Source organism: Sceloporus undulatus, chromosome 11 (genome assembly GCF_019175285.1).
Source record: "Sceloporus undulatus isolate JIND9_A2432 ecotype Alabama chromosome 11, SceUnd_v1.1, whole genome shotgun sequence".
Classification (NCBI taxonomy): Eukaryota; Metazoa; Chordata; class Lepidosauria; order Squamata; family Phrynosomatidae; genus Sceloporus; species Sceloporus undulatus.
This window is the reverse complement of record NC_056532.1, coordinates 4103692-4130087: the sequence shown is the minus strand read 5'-3', so window position 1 is coordinate 4130087 and position 26396 is coordinate 4103692. Positions and strand designations below refer to the sequence as shown.

General features: G+C 48.7%; 1 protein-coding gene across 2 annotated transcripts in view; it reads right to left on the bottom strand.

Annotated features, from left to right (window-relative positions):
- Window positions 1-18356, bottom strand: part of ELN (elastin) — a 38297-nt gene extending 19941 nt beyond the window's left edge. The window contains exons 1-4 of one of the 2 annotated variants that reach the window (XM_042442664.1): window positions 17970-18356; window positions 2438-2485; window positions 2056-2109; window positions 1458-1499 (exon numbers count right to left, since the gene is read on the bottom strand). In XM_042442664.1, the coding sequence (XP_042298598.1) occupies window positions 1458-1499; window positions 2056-2109; window positions 2438-2485; window positions 17970-18054 (229 nt within the window). In that variant the 5' untranslated portion in view covers window positions 18055-18356. The remainder of the gene's footprint in view (window positions 1-1457; window positions 1500-2055; window positions 2110-2437; window positions 2486-17969) is intronic. The other variant, XM_042442666.1, reaches the window with a different exon arrangement.
- Window positions 18357-26396: the final 8040 nt, after the last annotated feature.

The window sequence follows — 26396 nt, the reverse complement described above, 5'->3', positions numbered from 1 at the left end:
ATGGGACCTGCCAACCACTCGGATGGCCTTCCTCTCCAGCGCATGGTACCTAATAATGTCCTTCGTACGGTTCTGCCCTATACGACTCCCGAGGGTCGTCTTTTTGTTATCTTACCCCGGCGAGTGTGCCTTAGGGTTTGGGACCCTTTGCCCTGGTAGAATTGGTTGCTTAAGGGCTTGACTCTAACTTTGGCTTGCAAGAGGATGCTGGAATCCATCAAGCCAAGGACTGGAGCGTTCTCCTCTGCAACATCCCTTTGTGGCCAATAAAGCCTATCCGATAGCAGAGGCAGGGGTCGGTTTTTAGTACCAAATGGCGGCTCATTCCAAGCCCATAACAATAGTGGGAAACGTTATTTAAAATAACGAAAACATGTCCGTCTTATTAGGACTCACCTCTAACTCCAGATCGCTTTCGGGCGAATGAAAGAGCCTCGCTCCCGAGGCCAATGACTCATTCTCTTTTGGCCTCCTCTGCCTTGGACAATTTTATTCCCAATGACGCTCTCTGCTTTTACTCAGAGCAGATACGAAGCGAAGGGGATGGCAATTGCTCAGGCTCCCCGCGGATATGATGATGATGATGATGATTTAAAGTAACAATAAAAATTGGCGTTTCGTTGGCTATGCTCTAGTCCTCGGGCACCGAGGCTGGGTTTTTGGGAAACGGCGCATAGTTTACTTGGAAGATCAGCCTTTTTGCGTCGGAGGACTTTAAGAACCCTCAGATGGATACCATCTGTTTTTATTCTCTGGTTAGCCATGAAAGCATATGCCTGAAGTGTTGCGTGAAGAAAGGGAGGAAAGAAAGGAGGGCGAAACCCACTTCGGACTTTGATAACGGGTAAAAATAATAGGCATTAACATACTATTTGGCTACATCTGCGCCGTGGAAATAATGTGGTTTGATGCCACTTGAACTGCCATGGCTTACTGGTGTGGAATACTGGGATTTGTAGTTTGCTGGGGCAACAGAGCCTCTCTGATGGAGGAGGCTAAATAATAATAATAATAATAATAATAATAAATGTTTTATTTATATCCCGCCTCTCCAAAGGCTTGCAAAACTACAAATCCCAGAAGTTGATAGCGGTGTCGGAATGGCATTATTCCAACTCCATTATTATGTCAATGGGGAAGAAAATGCAAATGTTATTTAAAAGGAATTGAGAAATGTGTTCACTTTGAATAAAATGCAGGGGAAAAATATACATTTCCTCCTGAGAAAAGGAAGAAGGGAATCCTTACAAGCAAACCAGCGACGAATGGAAAGGCCCTGGAAAGTGGAACAAGGAGGAACCCAACACAGTAAGTCAGACCTTGCGGGGAATAAAATTACTTTGGAGACTACTACAACTCCCAGACTCTCCCAGTTTCACGACAGCTGGATTCTGGAGGTTGTAGTGGAGGTTTTCCTCCATGTTTGGAGAAGTACGTTCATCCCAAGGAGGACTCACCTGTGCCGCCCAATCCGGTCCCGAGTCCGCCAACGCCGGTGCCTGCGGAGGAGAGGAACATCTCACTTTGGGGCCTTTGCCAAGAGCGCCAGCTTTCTCGTTCTGCCCAACTGAGACTGCCAGCAAGCCCAATGGTGGATGCTGGAGATTGACCAGTCACCCTGAGTGGCATCTGTGGGTCTCTCCTGCGGGTGATGACTTTGCGCCAGGCCATGGACGGCTTGCAAAGCGATAGGGTTCAGCACCTTGGAAACCTCCGTTAAATCCTAAACTGCTCCAAGAGCCTTGTGGCAGTGAATTCCACCGATTAACAACCAAATCATGCAACCAGGGCCTCATTCTACCTTTTAAATCAGATTGTGAATCGGTTTGAACCGGTTCAAGCGACCCTGGTTCCCACTTAATCCGAATCACTGAATGAGGCCCAAGAAGTGTTTTCTTCTTGTCCGTCCAAAATCTACCCGTCCAACCGAAATCCACCAAGTGATCCTGAGCCTTTGGAGATCGGGAGACCAACACTCTGGCATGCTTTATCTGAAACCTGATCTCATGCGCGTCAGGGGGCATTCTTCCATTCCTTTGACCCCCATGCGCTTACCTGGACCGCCGAGTCCGGCGCCAAGTCCCCCCAGGCCTCCCACGCCAGCCGCTCCTGCGGAGAGCGGCAAGATCTCAGTAGGGCTGGGAGAGGGGAGAAAGAGGGACCCAGCGGGGGCTGGAAGCTGCCATGTCAATGGGGCGGCCAATCCGTTCCGGATTTTGGTGTGGGATGTCTCCAAGGTGCCGAACCCTGTTTCTAAATAGGTTCGGCGCCTTGGAGAGCTCCAATGCAAAGCTAACCAGAACCTGGCCAAAACTGCTTTTTATGGGTTACGGTTGTGGTGGTGGGTAGTTCCCATGGCTAAACGCCAAAGGAGTTATCCAAGGCCGGGATACAAAACCATCATACCAGCATCCCTAGTGGTGGTTGCGACTCTTACCAGGGTAGAAGCCTGTTCCAGGACCCCCGACTCCTGCACCTGGGACCCCTGGAAGTGAACAAAAGGAGACAGAATCAGAATATTTTACTCCTAGGGGGAGTCCTTGTCCTTATTTATGCTTGTCCTTATTTATACCACCTCCTTTCCTCCAAGGAGTTGAAGCTGGCTTGCGTTGCGTGGCTCTCCTCCTCCATAGAGTTGTGCTGGAGAACCTAGACCTTCCTAAAGAAAACACTTGTGGGTCCTCCAGCATGCCTCTATGGTCAACCCTTTGCAGGGAGGGTGGGATATTGGGACATGGGATTGTATGAAATTTCAACTTGTAAGCTGCCCCGATTGTCACTGACAGAGAGGCGGGCTATAAATAAATTATTATTATTATTATTATTATTATTATTTATTAGCTGTTGACCATAGAGTTGCACTGGAGAACCTGGAGATCCTTAGAAAGGTGTTCTCTTAGGTAAAAAGAATATCCTCTTGGATTCCGAGTGATTAAGCGGAATATAAATAATAATAATAATTTATTATTATTACAGTATTAGTGGGGTTTTTTATCTGCCATTTCCCCACATTCACGGGGGTCCATATATATGGTGGGACCACAGTATATTGTTCATATTTGCACACCGTGGATGCTTGAATGCGCGGATAAAGATCCCATGGATATGGCAGTCCAGATGTACTTGGTTGGCAGACCGCCACTGAATACTGAAGATTATATTTCAGAGGAAGGAACTGGCAAAACCACCTCTGCAGATTCCTTGCTTCGGAAAAGCCTATGAAACCCATGGGGTTGCTGTAAGTCAACAGTGTGACTTGAATATGTGCATGTGCGCGCACACACAGAGCACCCCTTCGGCCCTCTTGCCTGGATGCAACATGCACATGGATGTCTGCACCCCCAAACCCGCTCTGGCCTGCCCTGGCAACTTGGGTTTGCTTAATGTTCAGCAGCTTCTTGGCTTCCCCAGATGGATCTCTGCTTCGCATCCAGCCATATGGGCCGATTGTGCAACCGAAGGACACTGAGGAGCATGCATGTTTCGACATGCGGCCCCCGCTTCCCATTGCCTCCAACGCTGCCTTCATGGCTTCTTTCCTCTTAAATAAACACTTGCGTTTCAGACTAAGACGACACAGGGACCAACTATTTTTCTATGGAAGAGGAGATGTTGGCGCAGCCAAGGAACCAAATCCCGCAGAAATGACTCTTCGCTCCATTCGTCATTATTGTGCCGGGACTGCATGAGGTTTTCTTTAATGTTGTGAAATTTCTAGGGAACACTTCATTCGTCCAATAAGGCTGGCCAGAGTTCCCCAAAGGATTGTGGCGACAAGCGCATATGTGACAATGGGAATGGGTTCTGGGCTTTTGGAGTCCCCCAATTTCTGGATCTATTTTGGAATCGGTTCAGGGTTCATCACCCTGGAAAGCAATTCCAAACCTTGAATTACAGACTAGGCCATTCCCTCGACATCTCAAAGGACAGAAGTCAATACAATGCATAACTAACTCAAGTCGTCTGAAGAAACTTGCTGGGAAAACCCTGCAATAGTGCCACCTTAGTGCCGCCATAAGTCGGAAATGACTTAAAGGCAGACAACACACAAACATGCATTGGTGATGATATTAGGGAGCATTTGTTGTCCTTGTGGGGAGCAAGTCACTCTCCGGTTGTGGCACAGGCGACCATCGGAGCATGCATGCCATTACGGCAACATGTTCCTCTTCCCTCCCCATAAGCGCATCCTTTTTGTGAGCATTACCAGATTGCAAACTTGTTCTGAAAGATTCGTCTCTCTGCACCTTGTTGTTTGGATCCCTTGGATGGCTTCCCGACCGCCTGCCCTGGAGAGGCTTTGAAGCCGCGCATGTTAACAGAGGAACGCTTAGCAATTTCTTGGAAGACAACGGCAGGGCTGAGGAATGCTTAAACAAATAGTTTAATCGCAAGCGGATCTGGTTGTACTTAACCAGAGATCCCTGTGACTCAGCTGCATTTCCTAGCTGGTTATGGAGAGAGAGAAGAGAGGCTGGGAAGAGGCTGCCTTCGGGCATCCATGTACCTCCATTGCTCCACAGCGCGCATTCACAGATAAACTGTCCCTCAGACACAGGGCAAAACAGTGGTAGATTCTACTAGTCTACGAAAGCTCATGCTGCCAATGTCTCTGTTTCAGTGAGTCTCAATGAGGCTACAAGATCTCTCTACATACTGCTTCTACAGACTTACACGGCTACATTTTTCAATTCAGGGCGGTAAGGCAGGCATCCCATCAGTATGCACAAAATGTGCCTTCAAGTTCCAGATTGCAGAAGCAGGGTTGTGCATGCAGCGCCACTGCGCATTTGCAACGGGGTGCGGTGACAGCGGACAGAGAGGAGATGCTCTGCTTTCGCCACCCGCTTCCTTGCAAAGAAATGCATCCTCTACAGAAAGACGCAGCCATTCAGGATGGCGAGGCGTGCCTGTTTCGCATCCATTTCCTTCCCCAATAGCCAAGGGATTGTGGGTGAGATGGAAGAGGGGAGATTAAGTGTTACCACCTGAAAAAATCTCTGCTGAAACAGAGAAAGTTGAAGAGAGAGAGAAAGAGGGAAGGAGGGAGGAAAGAGGCAGCTGATGCATAGATCAGTTTCTGTTTCTGTGTATGTGTCATTCATATATATATGTGGTTTTCTTCTCTCTCTTGACCAGTATAACTATCTCCCAAGTGTCCCAAAACCTGCTTCCAAGACTCCGACATTCCTGCGTAATTGGCTCATGGATGGCGGCCAAAGCGAAGTCGACGCAAGCCAGAAACCTCCCCCGGACGCCTGAGATTGAGAAACCGACTAGATGGCTGGTCAGACGCGGGATTGAGAAACACCAACAAAGGATGACAAAATCGACGCCAGGACACACAAGACAACAAGAAGCAGGGCAGCAGGGAGAAGAAGAGGAAAGAAGGAGAAAGAAGGAGAGGAGAGGAGAAGTTGGGGATGCTTTGATGGAGAGTTCCTGCATGGCAGAATAAGGTTGCACTGGATAGCCCTTGGGGTTTCTTCCAAGGTTAAATGCCCAGAGTGGGGATGGTTAGGTAGAATGACATACAAAAACCATATGACACCGGTCTAACTGGCCTTACAAAGAACCCTTCTGCGGACAGAGTTTCGTCTCATTTTTGAACTATGCTAACTCTTTGACTCAAAGCGTTCCCAACAAATGGGAAGCTGTGTTTCCACTTTGCACGAAGTGGTTTAAAACACTGCACAAAATTACCTTTCGGGTGAAGTGTGCAAAGCGTACATGGTTTGTAGTTTGGTAAGCCAGGGTCTGAGAGCCAGCTCAAGCATGGAAACCCGCTGGGTGACCTTTAGCAAGTCCCACTCTCAGAGGAAGGCAACGCAAGGCTCCCCAAAGCAAAACCTTGTCGAGGAAACCTAAGCTGGAAATGACTTGAAGACACGCAACAGACACATACAAAGAAGTCTTTGGAAATGCCCAGTCGGCATTAGAAGTGCCCAAGGTGCATTGGAAGGGCCGAACGAGCATCGTAAATTTTCAATGCATACCAGGAAGGCCCAATGAGACGTAGAAGTGCTCAATATACATTGAAGATGGAGCAAGCTTGTTTTCTGCTGCTCCAGAGAGTAGGACCAGGAGCAATGGATGCAAGCGATGGGAAAAGAGATCCCACCTCAACGTTAGTTAGGAGGAGCTTCATGATGGAAAGAGCTTTTAGAAGAGAAGGTGAAGAGCTGACACGATAGCCCTGTTTAAATATTTGCAGGGGTGTCATGTTGGGGATGGAGCAAGCTTGTTTTCTGCTGCTCCAGAGAATGGGACACGGAGCAATGGATTCAAGCTAGAGTAAAAGCGATTCCACATAAATATTAGGAAGAACCTCCTGACAGTAAGACAGTGGACGATGCTGCCTTGGGTGGTTGGCAGAGTCTCCTTCTTTGGAGGTTTCCAAGCAGGGCCATTACAGTTTGGACTGAAACCGGAAGCGGATGTACCACCTCTTCTAGTATGGGTCACCACAGGGTCCATGAAAGCATACCGTTTGCCATCTAACAAATGGATACCATTCGAAAAACTCACTGTTGCTCATTCAGGTGCCGCAGAATAATCTGTCTGCCCTTCTTTGAGTTAATGTCCAGGCGCATGGGCACAGTGTGTTGGCACCATGAATAAGCAAATGCAGCCATCTTCCTATGCTAGGGATAAGGGATACATCCCACATCCCTCCTGGCTCAGATTAGTGGATTCGAACATGAAGTCACACCAACTGTTCAGGATCTCTGGCACCAAGCACAAAACCGTCCCAAGCTCCACACAGTTGGCAAAAACCAACTAAGCGCCAACTCTTTGCTGGTCTGCATCATTTCTAGGCAGAGAAAGGGGGACCCAAATGTAACCAGCTAGAACCACATTTTCTCCAGGCTAAACATGCCCAGCTTCCTATGCCGTTCCTCATAGGGCTTGACGGTTTCCAGACCTTCCACCATTTTTGGTCGCCTTCCTCTGGATACCTTCCAGCTTGTCCACATCCTTCTCGAATCGTGATGCCCACAACTGGATGCAGCCTTCCAGTGGCACACGCTGAGCTTGGAAATCGGGGACCATATTTCCCAGAATCCCCCAGCTAGCCCTTTCACCAAGCTTTGTACATGACTTGTGGTGATGGTGGTTGTATTCGAGACGAGAGGTAGCCTACATCTGGCTCCAGATTGGTGAGGAAGCGAGGAATATCTTGGGGTCGATTGAGTTCTGACCCGACTTCAACCGTGTCCCTTTGGAATCGGCATCCAGGGTCGCTCTGACAGTTGCAAATAGAGATGGAGATAGAGCCAGGAGACACTAGCGACAAGGAAACCATAACAGAAAAATCTGTTTGGTTGGAGAATGTATTCCCCCTCCTTTCCTTTTTTCTAAAGGTGATCCTGTCAAGGCATTCCATCCATCCGCAATCTCTCTCTCCGCAGGGATTAGGAAGCTGCTGACAGACATAACAAATCCTGAAACGTCTGCCATTTGGATTCCTATCCCTGCCACGTTCTCCTCGCATCGATGCGCGGCAGACGCAGGAGCGTTTGTCCTTTTGGCGTGGAGCATTGGAAGGACAGAGTCGAGCGCGGAAGGTAGCGGGACGTCGGCGTGGGTTGGGTGGCGTCTCAATGGGTCCACAAACAGCCATGCCTCAAACCCTCTGACAAAGATGCTCCTTTGTACAAAGTCTTCGCATGTTCCCCAAGCTAGCCCTCCTTATCCTCTGTCTAGCTGGAAGGTTTTTGGGCGGCATCGCTGTCGGGAGGGATTTTGAAGGATGGACGAAGAAGGACAGACTTTTACCGTCGAGTTGCAGTGCTTTTCAACAATAAACAAAGCAAAAGAAGGAGGAGGAGGAGGTTGGAAAGTCATGCACTAGACCTGCTCCAGTTGCACACCTCTGCGCTAAACCTGTTTCCTGAGCTGCGGACCCTGCAACGTTCAACACCGTTTGCAAGGTCAATCTCTGCTCAAGCGCAAAACCACATGGCGCTTCCATTTCCCGGGGATTAGGAGCATGACATGCAACAGGAGGCAAGGTGCGCTTTGAGCCCAGGGCTTGGCTGGTGTTGGAGAAGAATGGGCCCCAAAAGAGACATCAGTCATCGGTGGGGCTCCCAGTAAACGCCTGTCAATGGAGACAAGGCCCCCTTCGGCAGTTATGCTGCTCTCCAATGCGCTTTCCTTCTTAACCCCTTTCTTTCTCTATCCCTCTTTCTACCTCTCTTTTCTTCCTTTATATCAATATATCTCACATTTCTCTGATAATTTTTTTAATTACAGAAGCGATCCTAGATCTTTTAGTCTATTAATCTGTAGCATGGAGCCATGGCAGTCAAAATGGTACCAAGCTGTGTTATTTCGAATGCACCCTCTCTCTCTTACTCCTTCTCCGATCCCCCCATCTCCAACTCTTTCCACTTCTCTCCTCCTCTCTTCTTCGTTCCCTCTCTCCTTCTCTCTCCCTCCTTTCTTTCTTTCGTTCCCCCTCTCTCGCTCTATCTCTTTCTCTCTTCCCTTGCAGAATGGGCAGCGACAATGTGCAATTCCAGGAAGAGCGGAGACTTGGCGAGCCGATGGGCCCTGGCAGGCGCATCGACCGATTTATATGTGTTTATCGTTCAACTTGCCTCCTGCGTCTGGGCCGAGAGAGAGAGAGAGAGACTGGCCACCGGCCACCGGAGCAAGGTTCTGCAGAAACCCCAAAACCCAAGCTTTGAGTAAGGAAACCTGGAGGTTCATGAGAAGGCAGCAGAGGAACTCACCCCAAATACAACTCGTGTCACTTTAAGGCAACACTCCCCCAGTTTTCCACTTTGGAACGTACTGTGTATCCTCATGTATAAGTCTAGAAATGTAGGTCAAAAAGTTGATCCAAAAAACCTGAGTCGACTTAGCCGTGGGTCAATGCAAGCCCTGTATCTTAACTCTTATTTAAAAGAAGGAACCATCTCCTGGTGAAAAGCAAGAGTATAATCTGTCCTGGAAGCACTGATCCCCTCTATCCTCTCATCCATCCAGCCTTAAGACTCAGCACAAAGAGCTATGTCTGATGGAGTTTTCTAAGATCTTTGACATTGTTTTGCTTTGCTTCGTCCTTTAGATCTTTTGCTATGTGCCCCTAAGTTTTACCCTCGACTTATCCGTGGGTCAAGTTGTTTCCGATTTATGGCAACCCTAAAGCGAACCTATGCTGCGGTTTTCTTGGTGAGTTTCTTCAGAAGGGTTTGCCATTGCCATCCTCTGAGGCTGAGAGAGTGGGACTTGCACAAGGTCGCCCCATTGGCTTTATGGCCAAGCTGGGAATCAAACCCTAGTACCCAGAGTCGTAGTCCGACGCTTAAACTACTACGCCAAGCTGGCTGTCCCCAAGAAGAGTAGATCCACTGAATCCATTGTGGATGACACACGTGCAAATCCTATTGATTCAATGGCACGGCTTCAGTCAGCACTAACAATAGGGTTTAGTACAATCGCATCCAAGATCCGCAAACCTGCGATACCGAGTCAAATGCACAACGCGCATGTTGCAAGCTCAGATTTCTCGGATTACCGAGGATGAGCTATAAAGTTATCAGGATGCAAAAACTCTTGTCTGCCGTAATAAATTACAGGCCACTTTGGAAGCCAGGCCAAAGGGAAAACTCCCGGAGATCATCCCCGTCTGTGGGAAATGAAGGCTGGAAAGGAGCAAAAAAGTGCTTAGGGATTGTTTTACGAAACTCATCAGGACGCACCCACACTGCAGAAATAATCTGGTTTCACACTGCTTTAACCGGGTGAGTGGAAACCAAAGGTTGGAAAGGAGGAAAACAGTCTTCCTTGCCTAAGAAAACCCTACAAAATCCATGGGGTCTCAAGGGGTCAATAGTCCGGTTGAAGGTACCAACACACACAAAGGAATCAAATCCCATCTGGTCTTGGAAGCTAAGCAGGGCCAGTCACAGTTAGTACTAGGATGGGAGACCATCAAGGAATCCCAGATGCTGTCGACTATATTTCAAAGGAAGGGACTGTTGATTCCTTGCGTAAGAAAACCCTACGAAATTATGGGGTTGCCAGAACGCACCAGGAAAAAAATGGAAGGTACAAAAAACCCCACATGCGCTAAATACCCTAAAAGGTACCACGTCCCATCGGATCATGGGAGCCAATAAGGGTCAACCATGGTTAGCCCCAGGATGGGAGAGACCACCAGTGAATCCCAGGCGCTGGAGGCTGCGTTTAATAGGAAGGAACTGGCCAAGTCCCCTTTTGATCGATGACTTGTTTTCTTTCTGCCGTCCCTCCCTTGTTCCATGAAATCTTGCATCCTGAGGATCCCTTGCATAAGAAACCCCCCTGCAATCCATGGGGTCGCCACGAGTCAAAAGGGGACTGGAAGGCCCACGTGCACATACTCTGGAAGCCAAAACCATGTGAGCCTGAAGCCCAGCTCAGCAAGATCAGAAGCTGAAAGTCCTCCCTAGCACCAAGGGAAAGGACGGCATGTGGCCACCAGCTTGCATCCCTCCCCATGGAGTTATGCACCCTCTCAGCCCTGCGCCTTCCACCGCCATCCACTTGGCACTCCATGGCACCCGGAGAAGCTGAGCTTAATCCCCTTGACTTGTGGCAACTCTATCACGGGGTTTTCTTGGCAGGTTTCTTCAGAAGGGGTTTGCCATGGCCCTCCTTTGAGGCTGAGAGGGTATGGTCACTCAGGGGCTTCCATGTCCAAGCCAGGATCCCAACTCTGATCTCTGGCATTGCAGCCCAATGCTCAAACTACTATGGTTGCCGTTGGATGATTACAGAGGAGTTAATATAGGTAACTGTTCTGGATTCACCTTCGCTACAAAGCCATGAAGTCAGTGCCCTTCAACCGTCCCAATTTTGCAAAGAGGTGTCCCGATTAATCCCCTGCCGTCCCATTTATTCAACAGCCATTCAAATGTCCTGGCTTCTCTCTCATCCTCTCGCCTTCCCCTTTTTGTCCTCAACTCGCTTCAAGTGCTGCGAGCCGAGTTCAAAAATGCAAAAGCAATTTGTGCTCAAAGCCCAGGGCCAAAGTATAAGGAATCAATTTGTTTTTCTGGGTCTCAATTGGCGTATTCTTCTCCACGTTGCTTTGCTTCTGATACAAAGGGGCAGCTTCGAAAAATGACTTAACGGCTCAAGCGGAGGGTTGCCAAGTTTATCGTCGGCTTAAGCAAAGACGCCAACCTCCCATACAATATTTTTAATGGGATCAAGGAGGCAAAGTTCTCTCTCTGTGGGTGTGTGTGTGTGTTTCTTCTCATGTGCAAAGTCTAAATCCCGACACCTTTCCACCAAGAATCAGGCCGTAATCTTATCTCGCAGGCCTCTTTGGAACAAAAAGGGGTTTCGCGAGGACGCGGCCTAAAAAAACAACAACCCCGAGGTTGTGATAAAGTGCAAAAGCTAAACAACCGGGGCTTAGTTTCTTCAGCTTGCCGACTCCGAACGGTTGCCAGGTTTATAAACTTTGGAGAGCGATGTGCGACGGAGGAGGGTTTTGGTTTTCTTTTCTGCCCTCCCTCCTTTGTTCCATGCAATCTTTTGCATCCTGTTTTTCCTCCCAGTTGGAAGGGCCTTGGGGAGGTTTGCCAGGGGACGATGGAGGTGGCAGTGACGGGTGACCATTTCTTCCTGGAGATTGGCGTTTGGAGGTAGACTGCACCTACTCTGGGCAAGCCATACTCTCTCAGCCTCAGAGGAACACAAAGGCAAACCCCTTCTGGACCAAGCAAACCCCATGATAGGTTTGGCTTATGAAGGCATACAACACAACAACAACAAATGTTTGGATTTGTTTGTTAATTTGATAGCGGTGTGTTTTCTGTGGCTTATGCATTGATGCTAATAAAGGTTGGATGGATGAAAGAGAATCATCATCGCAGCATTTCGCCTTTTCTCGGGTCAGCCCTGGAATAACGTCGGCGTTAGCCAAGTCTAAACTCTAGCATGTCACATTTGCAATTGTGACAAGTCGGTGGTCTTGTTCCAAGCTTAGTCATCTCCTCTAGTTTTTTTTCCCCCTCCGGAGCCAAACTCTCCAGCGCTTTCTGCCTTTTCTTCCGCTCTTCCAGGCCGCTTGGGTCCTCCGTCCCCCTTTTCTGTACCTCTTCCACTTCTCCAATTTCTCCTTTTCCCTCTCCCCCCTTTTCTTCCTTTGGAGGTGGGGTAACTGGAGCACGATGGAAATGGGATCCTGCCATCTTTCCCCGTTCGATTGTCTGCAAATGCCAACTCTTGTGTGTCTTATTTTCTTGGTGATTTAGCATTGGCATCTTGATTTTCTGACCTGCCCGCTCTGCTTTTTACCCCTCGGGATCTTTATTTCGGAATAGACGCCTTTGAAATAGAGAGTTCTGGATATCGCGGACTGCCAAAGTGACCGAGAAATGCGTCCGAGAACGGACCGCACTCGAACACACCCTAGAAGCCAAAACAACTCAACTGAGGCTATCATACTTTGGACTCATCGTGAGACAACTTAAGCGAAGGCAAGAATAAGTGGAACGTAGGAGGAAAAGACTGCATTACAGGTGGATGGACTCCACCAAGGAAGCTATGGCTGCCCTGAGTTTGCAAGACCTGAGCAGCTGGATGAAATTTGGTGAAAGAAGCAGAGTTTGCAAGACCTGGCGCAATAAGAGCATTCCTTGGAGGCCTCTCCTTCAAAGCTGAGTTGATAGCAAACCTTCATGCAAAATAAAGCATGGTCCTCTCCTCCTTTTGAATTCCAGCCCTGTCTCTTCCCAAGTGACCTGCCTTGCCATCTTCCCAATGCAAGTAAAGGATGGAACCAGAGCATTTGGAACCAAAGCCATCCCATAAAATAATTCTATCAGCCGTTCTTTGCACTATTACTCTATCATAAACAGTTGAATTTGTAGAAATCTATAAACTATCGGATCCGTCAAATATGTCTAAAACAGGGATGGGAATCCTTCAGCAATCCAGTGAACCGCTGGACGACAGATCCCAGCATTCCTCCCAACAGCGATGCTGGCTGGGGTCGATGGGATTTGTAGTCCAGCAGCCTTTGAAGGGCCTCATGGTTCTCATGCCTGGCTAAAGGTATACAATGCAAACCGTACCTTTTCTAAGCACTTTCACGCCTCTTGTTTTTCAAGGGACGTCCATGCTTTCGTTTTGCGCACAAATGCACAACCTTTTGGCCGTTCCGACGTGGCACCGAAAATTAAATGATTCTGCAAACTATTCGGAGGGTACAATTAGCCAACGCCGCAGAAAGCAGGGAAGGAGAAGATGCAGTTTAACATGGGAAGCAAAGGCAGAATGGACAGCTTAGCCCTCCTCCATCCACCATTTTGGATCGCGCAACCTCTCCCTCCGGGCCACTTTTCCATGCAATTGCTGAGAAGTAGACATTTCTTCTGCAAACCTGGCAAGGAGAAAAGCAAGGGCTTTGGGATCTGAGGGGGTTGAAAGCAATCCTAATCCAACTCTTGTCAGCTCCGAAGTTTCTTTTCCTCGATGGACCCCGAGGAACGATTTGGAAAAGGCACAAACTCTGGACTCCTGATCATTATTGACCAATTTAAAGATGCTGAAGGCCTGCCAAGCGCAGTGTGCATCCTTTTTTCCTAAAGCCATTTGCTTCCCTTCTGTCTTTGGCATGCTTACATGGGAGTAAGTCCAATGGTGCTGTGTGGGAGTTACTAGCAAGTAAACATACAGAGGTAGGGATTGGTTTTGTCCCCAGACTTTTTTCCTGTTTACTGATATTTGCAAAAACGCGCACAAAACTGGGGCCTCGACGCAAGGCCGCGACACAGGTTTCGCCAAGAGCGCACACTCTGGCGTCGAGGCTCTCTCAGACTGTGCTTTGAACCCGCTTCACAGGGTTGTTGTTTGGAGAGCAAAAAAACAGGGAGCAGCAAGACAATTGGGAAGGAATGCAAGATATAAACCTAATAAATATACAGTTTGCCCTCCATAGCCATGGATTCAACTATCCATGCTTTGAATATATATATATATATATATATATATATACACACACACACACACACACACACACACACACACACACACACACGCACGCACGCACGCACAGAGTTCTCCCTCTGTTTTCACAGGGGATCTGTTCCAAACCCCCTTGCAAAAATGGAGGCTCGCGCATAGACTTGAATGGGTTGCACCTCTGTGTGTGCGGCCTGGGCACGTGCGCCATTGAAAATAGCGGAGGTTGACCCTCCGTGGATATTCAAGGGTGCGGATCTCAGATCCGCGATTTAGGAGGGGCGACTGTATACACACACACACATGTATACACACACACACACACACACACAATATAAATTACAAAAAGCAAACCTTGATACTGATTTTGCTATAAAGGACACCATTTTGCCACCCCATTCTATATCATGGGACTTGTGCATACACGGATTTTGGTATCCATGGTGGGGTCCTGGAACCAAACCCCAGCGGATACCTAGGGTCCACTGCAATAATAATAATAATAATAATAATAATAATAAAGTCCTTATATTCAATGGGACTTGAGCATCCATGGGTTTTGGAATCTACAAACAAGCCAACTGAGGGCCTGCTGTAATAATAATTGTCAAAATACACACACACACACAGACACAAAGTCCGCTTTGCATGCCAGGAATTACGCTGACTTTGTGCATGATTTGAATTCATGTCCTGTTTTCTCACACGCAGACATAATACAGCTGGGCCGAGGAAGCAAATCTTCATATAAAGAGGCTTTCCGTTTACACACACAAAAACATTACATGCAAAATGACGGGCCATTACAAGTCATTAGGGAATAATGTACTAGCCTCGGTTAGGAACTTGTGGCAGGCGGACACAACCCAGAATTAAGCCTAGTTGGTTTCCAATCTGCGTTCGCCTGGAGGCGACAAGAGTTCGCAGCAGGAGAGTAGGCAAAGAGGTGTTTACAAGCCTCCGTCGTCTGTTGTGGCTTTTTCTCGCCCAGGAATTGGAAAGGAGAAACGGCACAATAAAATGTTGGGTCCTTGGGTTTGCAATATGGAAAGAGGTTGGGGAAAAAGAGCATGAACTATATTTATTTAAATCGTAAGATGCTTTGAGTTCCAACTTTGGCAGGGAAGGCAATATATAGTATATACATATATTCTCTAACTTGGGGGCAACTGACTTGGCACCTGCCAAGGATGCCAAAGGATGTGGTTTGTACGCAGCGTTTGAAACACCATGCGGAAGGACTACAAGCAAAGGGTGGCGTCGGGTCGTCTTGGAAAGCCTCCCAAAGGATGAACTGACGTTGCAAAAGAGAGCAAAGCACACACACATATTATACTCCACTGAAAACCATTCACACTTTTTGGTTTTTAAGGATCCCAGAATGATGATTTGAGTGTTGGACAAGGACACTTGACCAAGGTTTGAATCCTTGCTCAGCCATATAAACGCAAGTCACACTCTCTCAGACCAAGATGAAGGCAATGCCAAGCCCCCTCTGAACAAATCGTGTCAAGAAAACCTCACGACAGGGTTGCCAAAAGTCAGATATAAACTTGAAGGCACACAGCAGCAGCAACACAAAAGTGCATCTAGTCCATCTGACCTATTTTGTGGGGAAACATCCGGAGCAGTCATGGGGATGCGCTGTTTGTTGTTGTGTGCCTTCAAATTGTTTCCGACTTATGACAATCGTCATGCAAATATTTAATGGGCTTTTCTTGGCAAGAGTTGTTCAGAGAAGGTTTGTCATTGCCTTTCCCTGAAGCTCAGAGAGTAGGACTTGCTCACCAGTGGGTTTCATGGCCCAGCCGGGAATCGAACCCTGGTCTCCAGAATCGTAGTTTGACACTCGAAACACTAAGCCGTGCTGGCTGTCATGTGCCTTTTACAGCACTGCAAACATCCTGCATCCCAACAACTTCTTGTGCAACATTGTGTTGGGGATATTCCCCCCACTTTGCACTGACTGGTAGAGTAGATGACCTTAGAGGTCCCTTCTAGCTATGGTCCTGGAGCCACCTTTCCAACCGCCAGAAAGGGCACGCATACATTTCTCCACTTGTCTATCTAGCCACAGAGCAGGAATGTTCCTCCAGAGCGCTCGAGCCAGTAAGCCAAGCCCAATGGCCAAACCCTCCCTAGCAAAGTCTCTGCAAACAAGTCTTCCCTGTCACTCTAAGATGCAATCCATCACTTCTCAGTCAGCCTTATCTGGAGACGGATTCCTCCACTCCGACATATTTTTCTTTGCAACCTTATCACATCCCACTCAACCCGTCTCTCCAAAGCGCTGACCGTTCTGAGATCTCCAGAGGAAACGACAATGGAAAACAAGAATACTAAGACTCTCTCAACACTTCCTTGGGACCTAGTGAGGTTGCCACCCATGTCCTAAACCCAAGGGGACAATCTGTTCCAAAAACCCCATGCCAGTTTCTTAGAACGAGGGTTTTTTCCAAAGAAGGACCAAGAAAACCCAATAGTAGCAAGACAGATCCGAGAAGAGCAAGCCGTCCATCCCACTTGCAGAACATTTGGGATCCTGCGTAAGGTTATTGTCTCACCTGGAGTTTACCCCTGTCACCATTCTCCTTTGGCTTCAAAACTGGGCAACGTTTCTGCAGTTGCTCATAGGAATGAATGATACTTTATTATGGTCAAAGACCAGCATCAAAACAATACATTAAAGAATAGTTAAGTAAAAATAATGCATTAATGATAATGCATTAATGTTACATTAAAAAGAACGCAATACAATAATGCGTAAGTGGAGTAGTATGCACAACTAACTGTTTTGCTTTTAAGAGGCATGTGTTAATTCAGGACTCGGAACCCCTGGTCACCTCTTTCTCACCCACCTTTGTGCCAGCCCTCGCTCCTTGTGCAAAATAAGCCAGACACTCATGCACACCTTGATCAGGTAAAGACCAGGTTTCAGTACAAACTCTTGATCAATATTTATTATGGTCACAGACCAACATCAACACTTGGACTTGGCAGTCCGGTGTCTTGACCACAGGTGCACCAAGCCTGGCTAGGCTTGCTCAAGGTACTCCACACATCTTCTTTTTCGGATACATTCCCACTATTTGCCAGGGAATTTGGAAACACCTTCCAAGGAGCCAGGCTCAGAGAGCTAGGTGTCTTCTCAACCTAGAATCTCCTTCCAAGCTCTGTCCTACAACCTAAACTCATTCTAAGACATGCTTTGGCCCGGAGGTTGTTGTTTTTTAGGTTTGGGGAATGCAACATTAGGAGCTCTTAGTTGGGTGGTTGGCATCACAGTGTGTACCTAGATGGTTTTAGAGAGACACCTTCCAGCAAGGGATGGAGCAGAGAGTGTGGAAGTTTTGGCTCCTGGTGCAATGACCCAGGAGGACAGTCTGCAGAGCGGAAAGAAGGAGCTCTTGCAAAACAGATGATGGGAAGGGGAGAAGGGAAGACAAGAGGTCAGAAGGTCATCAGAGGAGGAGAAGATAGTCAGATGGTCAAGGAGATTCAGGAGCAAGTCAACCAACCCCACAGCTAGCTTTCCACCTCCATGGAGGAAGAACATCTAGACCTCAGAGGCTGATCCTTAACAGCTTAGCTTTTCTAGAGCTTCCCTTGTTTTAAGTTTGGGTACTGCAACATCTGTTGGTGGGTGCATCATAGTTGCAACCTCAACCATGGCTTCAGAGGGACACCTTCCTCTAACGGATGAAATTTTTTGAAAGCATTGGTTCCTGGTGCAAGGACCCAGGAGGACAACCGGCATAGAGCTGAAAGAAGGAGCTCTTGCAGAACAGAAGGTGGGAAGGAGAGAAGGGAAGACAAGAGGTCAGAAGGTTCTCAGAGGAGGAGGAGATGGACAAGGAGACCCAGGAGCAGGTCTACTGCTTCCACAGCTGGCCTTGCAACTCCATGGAGGGGGAACATCTAGACCACAGATGTTGCGGTACCCAAACAAGAGAAGTTCTTGACCCTCAACAGCCCAAGTCTTCTAGGACCGCTCTTACCTCCTTGCCACGAAGCCGGGAGGCTGGAGAGCAGGAGGACGAGGAGGGCTCCGGGAAGGAGAGAAGAAGTCCACAGCTTGGCCATCTCTCGACAGCAATGCCCCAGTCTGCCGGCGGCTTGAGCGGTTTTATCCCAGCGGTGCAGCTGAACGGTGGCTTCCCAAGATGTTCAGGGCAAAGAAGGGGGGCCTAAAGAGAGGGAGGGAGGGAGAGGGAGGGGAACAGCTCAGGACACGACGTCATTGAGAAAGGGCAAACAAACATGAGTCTTTTTCAAGAGTTTTGGGCTGGCTTCCCTTTTTGCACACAAAAAAATATCTCTCTCTCTTGCGGTCCTTGCTTGCGCTCCAGTCTGGGCAGCCTGGCTTGCCAAAAGTGCGCACAGCTGCCAAGAAAAAGCAGACTTGAGAGAAAGGGGGGGAAAGGAGATGTTTCGAGCGCCCTCTAGCTTGGTACTGCGGTGCTGCCCCCCAAAAAACAGGTACCACTGCATCCCAAATCCACCCGAACAGGGATGCATTGCGCAGGCCCCCCAAAACGCACCATATCCATCTTGCGTGCATGCGAAGCGCCACTGGCTTCTTCTTCATCAAGTTAGGCGCTTTTAAAAAACCATGCAGTAGAGGGAAAATAGGACAATGTTAGAAGAGTGGCTTTGGCATCTTTGGCTTTGACACAATGTTAGTCCCACGCCTCTGTGGATATTCAAGTCCCATTAAATACAATGGCACAGCAAAATGGTGCCCCTTATCTAAAATCAAGGTTTGCTATTTGGAATTTATACTTTATAAAAAAGTATTTTCAAGCCATGGATGCTTGAATCCGTGGAGAAAAAAAATCTGTGGATAAGGAGGGCTGACAGGATAGAGTTTTATTATCGTGGGACTTGAGCATCCACAGATCTTGGCATCCAAGGGAGGGTCCTAGAATCAAACCCAAGCGGATACCAAGGGTCCAGTATATTTCTCCAATGTAGGCCCATCCCAGTGGTCCAACCTTCAAATACTTAGAGCTATCATATCACCTTTTAACCTTCTCTTCTCCAGGCTAAACCTACCCAGCCCCTTAAGTCTCCCCTTATAGGGTTTTACGGTTTCCAGACCCTTCGCCGTTTTGGTGGCCCTCCTTTGGACACGCTCCAGCTTGGAACATCTTGGTCTAGGTAACAGGTCGCGTTGGCATGGAAGGGAGCGAAAGCTGGACCTAAAGACTAGGAGGATGAATGGCTGGCACCAGCCAAGCAAACCGATGGAGGAATGCATGGAGCTCAAGGAAGAAAGTCTGGAGATAACTTATCTCCAAAACAAGTCCCCCCCCTCCTTCTTTTGCTTCCAAACAGCTGAGTCTGCGAAGCCGGGCCAACCGGGCCGATGGCCAGCGATTGCTAAAGTTGTTTGCGCTTCGATATCCTACACCTGGACCGGTGCACTGAACCGCAGGAACTGTGTCCTGAAAAGGATGCCGAGCCAAGGAAGAGGATGCAGGACGCTGCTCCCCTCCATGCCATCCCCAGCTGGGATGCTGGATTATTGTGTACCTTGGTCCAAACACAGATGTGGGCTTGCGCACTTTGCAAGAGGACAAAGGAAACATCCGATCCCCCCCCTCCGCTCTTGCGGCACATGTGAGACACAAGGATTTACTTGAAACGAATGATTAGGGATCATAGTCCCAGACCTTCCGGCCGTTTGCAGATGGAAACAGAGAGACCCACAGCCAAGAGGGTGCCCAAGATGGCGAATTTTGTTACTGTGGAAGAACGGGCCAGTTAGGAAATGCTGCAGCAGTTTGCTCTTGGAAAGTCAAACGTTCCCTGCTAAGTTCACTGAATGCAAACTACCTTTGCAATTTGGGCTCACTTTGCAGCAAGTGAAATAAGCCAGGGACAACGGGGGAAAGCTGGAGGAGAGAGAGAAACCGGGACATTTTAAAAGCCGCTCAAAAAGTGGGACGGCAGAGGATTAAATGGGACTTTCCCTGACAAATGCAGACAGATGGAGGATATGCAATCCCATTTCTCAGATCTGCTTCCTTTAGCATGTGCTATCCTTTCCATCTCTCTCTATCGCTCTTCATTTCTTCCAAACGAAACAGTACATGGACTTTGGTTGGAAATCCAGTGTTCTCCGCCTAAGAAAGTTAGACGGTTAGCTTCGCGCAAGGATGGGATGCCTTGGATTTCGAGAGACGTTACTTTCCTGTTGCTAACAGACACGCTGTTTTGCAAGCAATTTCCCCCTTTGCGCCGTGGATGTTTGGCGTGCAAATTTCTGAGCATGTTCAGGTTTCTGTGTGTGCTTTCCACCCTCCAGGGATTCGGGGGTTTTTTGGACTGGAAAACACTATGGCAATAAACATTGGAAAGTGCTAATTTCAGTGCGCAAAGCTCCCCGTGGCTTGTTTATTGGTTCAGGAGGTGTGAATTAAGGAGGTCCATATATAAAAACTTGGGAGTATGTGAATTCTTGCACCGTTCTTTTACACTTCAGCCATTGCTTTGTACATAGAGAAGGTTGTACTGGCATTGACCGGGGTTCGAATCCTGGCTTGGCCATGGAAACCCACTGGGTAACTGCCAAAGACCTAGTCCAATGCCACGTTGGCAAAATTATGCGTTGCTTTCCTAAAACAAACTGTCCATAGACCCAATTTCTCATGCGTCCTTATCGCTTTTGCAACGGATGCCATCTCCACCCATTTTGAAGAGATAGTACCTGTCGGCTCCTTTGGCTCCAGGCGGCTCGCTTTCCCTTCAACCGAACATAGTTGGCGGGCGCGACACAATCCATCTTGCATTTTTGCTTGCAAGGAACGAGCTTAAAAATGCCGAGGATGTTTATAAGTCTGGAATAATGTTGTTGCATGAAGCTAATTTTTTATTACCTTAAACGGTCGAATTGCTTCTGAAACTGGGGCAGAAGAACTATCCTTCCCAAGGCAGGAAGGGAAATGCACATGTTCAGGAAGGCCCTGCCATAAAGGCCGCATCTACACTTGCAAAAGTAACCCAGTTTGACACTGCTTTAACCGTCGTGGCTCAATGCTATGGGATCCTGGGATCTGTAGTCTGTCGTGGCACCTGACAGGTCTCATAAAACTATGACAGTGCGCTAATGCACATTTCTCCAAATCTATATCTCTCTAATCTTGCATTATTGTTATTATTTGTTTTGGAAAGCTGCACATGATTTCATGCAATTTCTTTTTTGCCTCCTCAGAAAGCTGAAAATGGGTGGTTTTTGGAAGATACTATTATTCACTTGCTGGGTTACAGGACCCAGAATCCCTAGCAGCCATGCTCACTGGAGGAGTTCTGGGTTTTGTAGTCCCCGACTCCTCAAAGGAAACATTTTTTGGGCCAGATTTTGGAGATGGAAAGGGATCAGAACTAGCCGCCATAAAGAAGTAGAGCATTGCAAGGGGACCTTTCATGTGCCAAAGGCAAGGAGCGACACTGGGGTTATTTTGCTCAGCGGGTGACTGCAGCAAAAGACAGGACCCTTGACAACCCAGTTCCAGGAATCCTCTGCAGCCTGGGACATTCCTTCTAAGGCCAGCATCTTGTCTTTTTTTAAAAGACAAGTCCCATCGGCCTTCTATTAAAGATGACATTTTGTCCAAAGGCTCCTTTAACCATCACCAGATGCAGCTTTCCTGCAGATTTCCCCATACACCAAGAAACTACTCCGGCTGCGTCTTCAGAGAGAATGCACTTATCCTGGGATCTGTAGTTTGTGGTGACAGCCTTCTCAGTATTCCTAGACTGCCACTCCCATCAGCCCTCTACTAGCCAGCATAGCCAAGGATGAGGAACGCTGGAGGATGCAGTACAGTCACCTCCAACAGGCTGCAAAGAGTCCGCTGGTGGGTCTGACGAAACCAGACTTTGGCTGCTGGAGAAATGGAGGCATTTTCCTTCAAAAACCGTTCCCTCGCTGCCTTCTGCTTCTGGTTTTTCTGTCTCAGCCCCAGACTGTGTCGTCTTTGGGGGGAAAATATTTCTGTTGTTGAGGTGCCAGCCTTCCGTTCCACCAGGGAGAAATAAGACTTTCCAGAAGATGGTTTGGCTCGTGGCATCACTTTGCACAGCATTCAGTCTAGGGAGGCAGGTGGCTTGCCATTTCCCCCAGACACACCTCCATGTCTGGACCCAAATGCCAAGGAAACAGGAGATGGCACACACCAGCCGCCTATGCCTTCTGCAACGTTTCTCGCCCCACCTCTCCAACGCCAAGGCTCCCAAGCTCTCTGCTAAGTTGATTTCCGCCCAAAGCAACCCAAAAAAGAAGAGACATCTTCCAAAGATCGGGAAGACACAAGCACTCCTGGCTGGCATAACTCCCTGCTACAAGATGGGAGCAAGCAGAATGATCTAAGACCTAACATCTGGGTTTTCCTACTCTTAAGACAATGGTTTCCAAACTTTGGTCCTCCAGTCAAGTTGCCTCTGGCCAAAAAAGAGGGGGAATGGTCTCTCTCGGACTGAACGCCGCTCACAACAAATTGCCTGCAATCCACCCCATCGTAACTCCACAACGCACACATGCGCATATAATGATAAAAAGGAACCCGAACACAAGAGCTGTCCCTGTTGCCTGCAAGGCCGAGGAGAGGAGAGCTGGCCTGGGTCCCATCCAAAGGTCCAGCGAATCCCACATCCTGCTTCCAACAGCTGCGAGGCAGATGCCTTCATGTGCAGCCGGCGGCATGGGCTGGAGGCAAGAGCCTTTCCCTCTTGGTGGTCCCTCGACATCTGGCGGCCTTTCCCAGGTAGATCGCCTCGGCCCATACGCCTGCGAGTGAGAAAGGACCCGGGGATTATTGTGCACCGCAAAATGAACGTGAACCAGGAGTGCGATGCAGCAGCAAAGAAGGCGGACGCTATTCTAGCATGCCTGAATAGAAATATCACTTCCAAGTCAAGAGAAGCAAACAGTCCCGCTGTATTCTGCAATGGCCAGGCCTTGTGTTCAATTGCCTAGAGAGGGGATGGTGGTGGTGGAGGTCTCCTTCTCTGGATAGCTCCAAAAAAGCTGGACAGCTCCCTGCTGGGGATGCTTTTACCAGGAGACCCTGCACTGAGCTGTGGATGGGATTGGATGGCCTCTGGGTCCCTTTCTATGATTTTATGATTCCACGATTCTGAAAACGGTTGCCAATAAAATCCCATTTGGCCATGACTCTGAAAAGTGTTGCTCAGACATTAGAAACAGGGTGGGCTGGTTTTAATGCTCAGGGGGCAGACCCAATGGCAAGAGACCGCAAAGGGGACGCTGACTTTGAGACAGTCATCTCAAAGTTGGGACGGAGGAGGAGAGCTTGTTGCGAAGGACCCCGGGCCAGATGTTTGAGATCCAGCTGTGCTGTGCAGCTGGCAGCCTTCCCTGGGTCACTGACCACAAAGCAATCAAAATGGCCTCCATGAGTCCCGGCTTCAAGGGCCTGGAGGCAGCTTTGGTCTCTGTGTTCAAAGTGTCTGAATGTGAGAGCATTTGTGCATATCTTTCTTTCTGTCTTTCTCAAGTGGGTTCCTTCGATCTGGTTTCCACTTGGCTCCGGACCGCTCCAGATGGCCTGTCTGTCTGGAAGGATGTGGACTTTGCTTCTGAATGAACACAGTCTTTCTTTTTCTTTTTTCCCCTTTTCTTTTCTTTGACCCCTCCTATTCTTCCTCTCATCTTTCCTTTCTTTCGCCCTTCCTTCCCTGTTCGTCCATCCTGCGTCGCAGCTGCATGGTACAGGGTTACAAAACAGGGCAAAACAAGCGTGCCGAGACGGTTGGGGCGGGATGGCGGAGTGTGCGCTCCCGAGGAACACACAAGTCGTGCGCACAACAAAGCTGCTTTCCTGGTTCTCTCTCACACATGCACAAAGACACACACCCTGCCATTTTTACAACAGGCAACAAGGCAAGCCATGCTGCAGAATGAATGCAGTCCATCCTGCTTTAAGTGCCAGGGCTCCATCCTATGGAGTCCTGAGATTTGTAGTCTGTTGTAGCGCCAGAGCTCTCTGACAGAGAAGGCGAAATGCTTCGCCAAACTACAAATCTCAGAATCCCATTGCATTCAGTTAAAGTGGTGTCAGACTGCCTTATTCCTGCAGTGGAAAGGCAACCAAGGAGAGAAGGCAACCATTTGCTTTTACCTGATTCAGATTGCTGAATCAATGGAGTGCCAACTCCTTTTGAACGCAGTTTTGCAGTAATGAAAGTAAGCCGAGGGCTGGGGAGGAAAGTGGGAGGAGGAGAGCAAAACACGGGACATTTTAAAAGAAGCTGGATGGCAGAGGAGTTAGGACTGTCTCTGCTCAACTGGGGCAGTTGGAGGGCATGCTTTATCTGGGGTTGTGGGCATTTGGTTGTAATGACAAGGCCGAAGATGTGACCCGGAGCCTCCGAAGGACGTGCCTCCAAGTCCTCGTCTCAAGCGCCGAGTTCTTGCACTGTGAGTCACCTTTTGCTATGTTTAGAAGCTTTGCAGGATGCCTTCTGCTCCCTTTCCAAAAACATCTTTCCTTGCCCGAGTCGGGGCTGCAGTTAAAAAAAGGGCGAAGATGAAAGCTTGGCTAGCCTCGTCCCTTCATGCTGGGGCCGGCAGGTGACCGGAGCTGTGTTGACCTTGGCTCCTCGCAGGCTTGGCACCCGTCGTCTCCCTTCGCTCGGCATCGGCTTGCAGAGCTAATCTCCGTCTCCCAGGCTGGTCCTGGCCTGCGTCTCCCAGCGCCACCTGCCACCCTTGCTGCTAAAAAAGAGTGGTGAGGAGCAGGACAGATGCAAGTCCGAGATGGTGGGCACCCACATCCCAGCATCGAAGTGGCAGGGCACCTCAGTCCGATCAAGACCAAGGTGATAAAGGGGGCATCTTTGTTGTGGTTAACCATCTTGACCCATGGCGACCCTGCGGATGAGACATTTCCAAGATTCCCTATCCTCCGCTACTCTTCCCCGTTTCTGCAGATTCATACCTGTGACCTCCTTAACTGTGTCCATCTATTGAACATGTGGTCTTCCTCTCTTGCCAATTCCTTCCACTTTCCCTCAACATTATTCTCTTTTCCAATGAGTCGTGTCTTCTCACGATGGGACCAAAGTATGACAGCCTCAGTTTCATCATCTTTGCCTCCGGGGACGTTTCTGGTTGGAGCTGCTCTAGGACCCACCTATGGACACTGCATGGTATCATTAGCACTCTTTTCCAGCACCACATCTCAAACGGGTTTATTTTCCTCCGGCCCATTTTCTTCACTGTCCAGCTCTCGCATCCGTACATGGCGATGGGGAATACAATTGCTTGGACGATTCTGATTTTTGCGCTTAGATGTACATCTTTGCTCTTTAGGACCTTTTCATAGTTGCCTTTTCTGACCCCTTTGCCAGTTGGGAACCATTGCCAATTGGGTGCATCTACACGGTAGAAGTAGCACAGGTCGATGCCACTTTAAAGTGGTCACTCCAGCCTATAGAATCCAAGCAGTGGATATAAGTTCCTAGAGAAAACGCTTCTCTAAGTGTGGAGTCGAAGACTTTCATGGCCGGCATTGATATTTTTTGTGTGGGTTTTTGGGCTATGTGGCCATGTTCTAGAAGAGTTTATTCCTGACGTTTCGCCAGCATCTTCTCCGAAGGTGCCAAAGCCAAAGATGCCAAAGCCACTATTCTAAAACATGGCCATATAGCCCAACACCCCACAAAAATCTACTCTAAGCATTTGTAGGTCTTCCAATGCGATTCTGTACTCAGCTGCTGGCAGATGTTGACTGTCGAGATGCACTGGAGGATCTAGAGATCCCTAGAGAAGTGTTCTCTTAGGTAAAAAGAATAGTGCTTTTTTTCCACACTGACGGCAAAGGCACAAAACTACGCATCCCAAAGTTTCATAGCACGGTGCCACAGCGGTTAAAAGCAGCGTCAAAACAGCCAACTCTCACCCCGAAGCTTCTTGCCTTGCATGCTGCTCCGCAGAAGGAACCTCCTTTCTCTATCTGTGTGCGTCTTTCTCTCCAAACGGTCTCCCCTTGCACCCTGCCCTGTGCCAAGAGCCTGTCACGCCGGACGAGGCCTTGGCAGAAGCCGAGGGTGATTTCACAAGATCCTCCGTGGTGAACATGAATGGCCCCTCTGTGTCCGAACCTCCCCTCCAGGTGTGGCATTCCAGAACCATGCGGCTCTCCAGGGCAGGAAAGGGACGCTGAGAACATGGTTGGCAAACAGGGACGGGTCCTTCCTCTCCAGAAACCGCACCGAGCTGGGAAGGCAAGAGTAGGTTTCCATTTTCATCGACGCTGGGCCTTGTTCGCAAAGGAAAAAAGACAGAAAGAGAGAGATGGTTCCTCCAGCCATGAGACAAATAGGCGCACATGCTGGGTGACATTTCAACCAGACCACCTTGGATGGAGATGGACACATCCAAGGCGGGGATGTTGCCC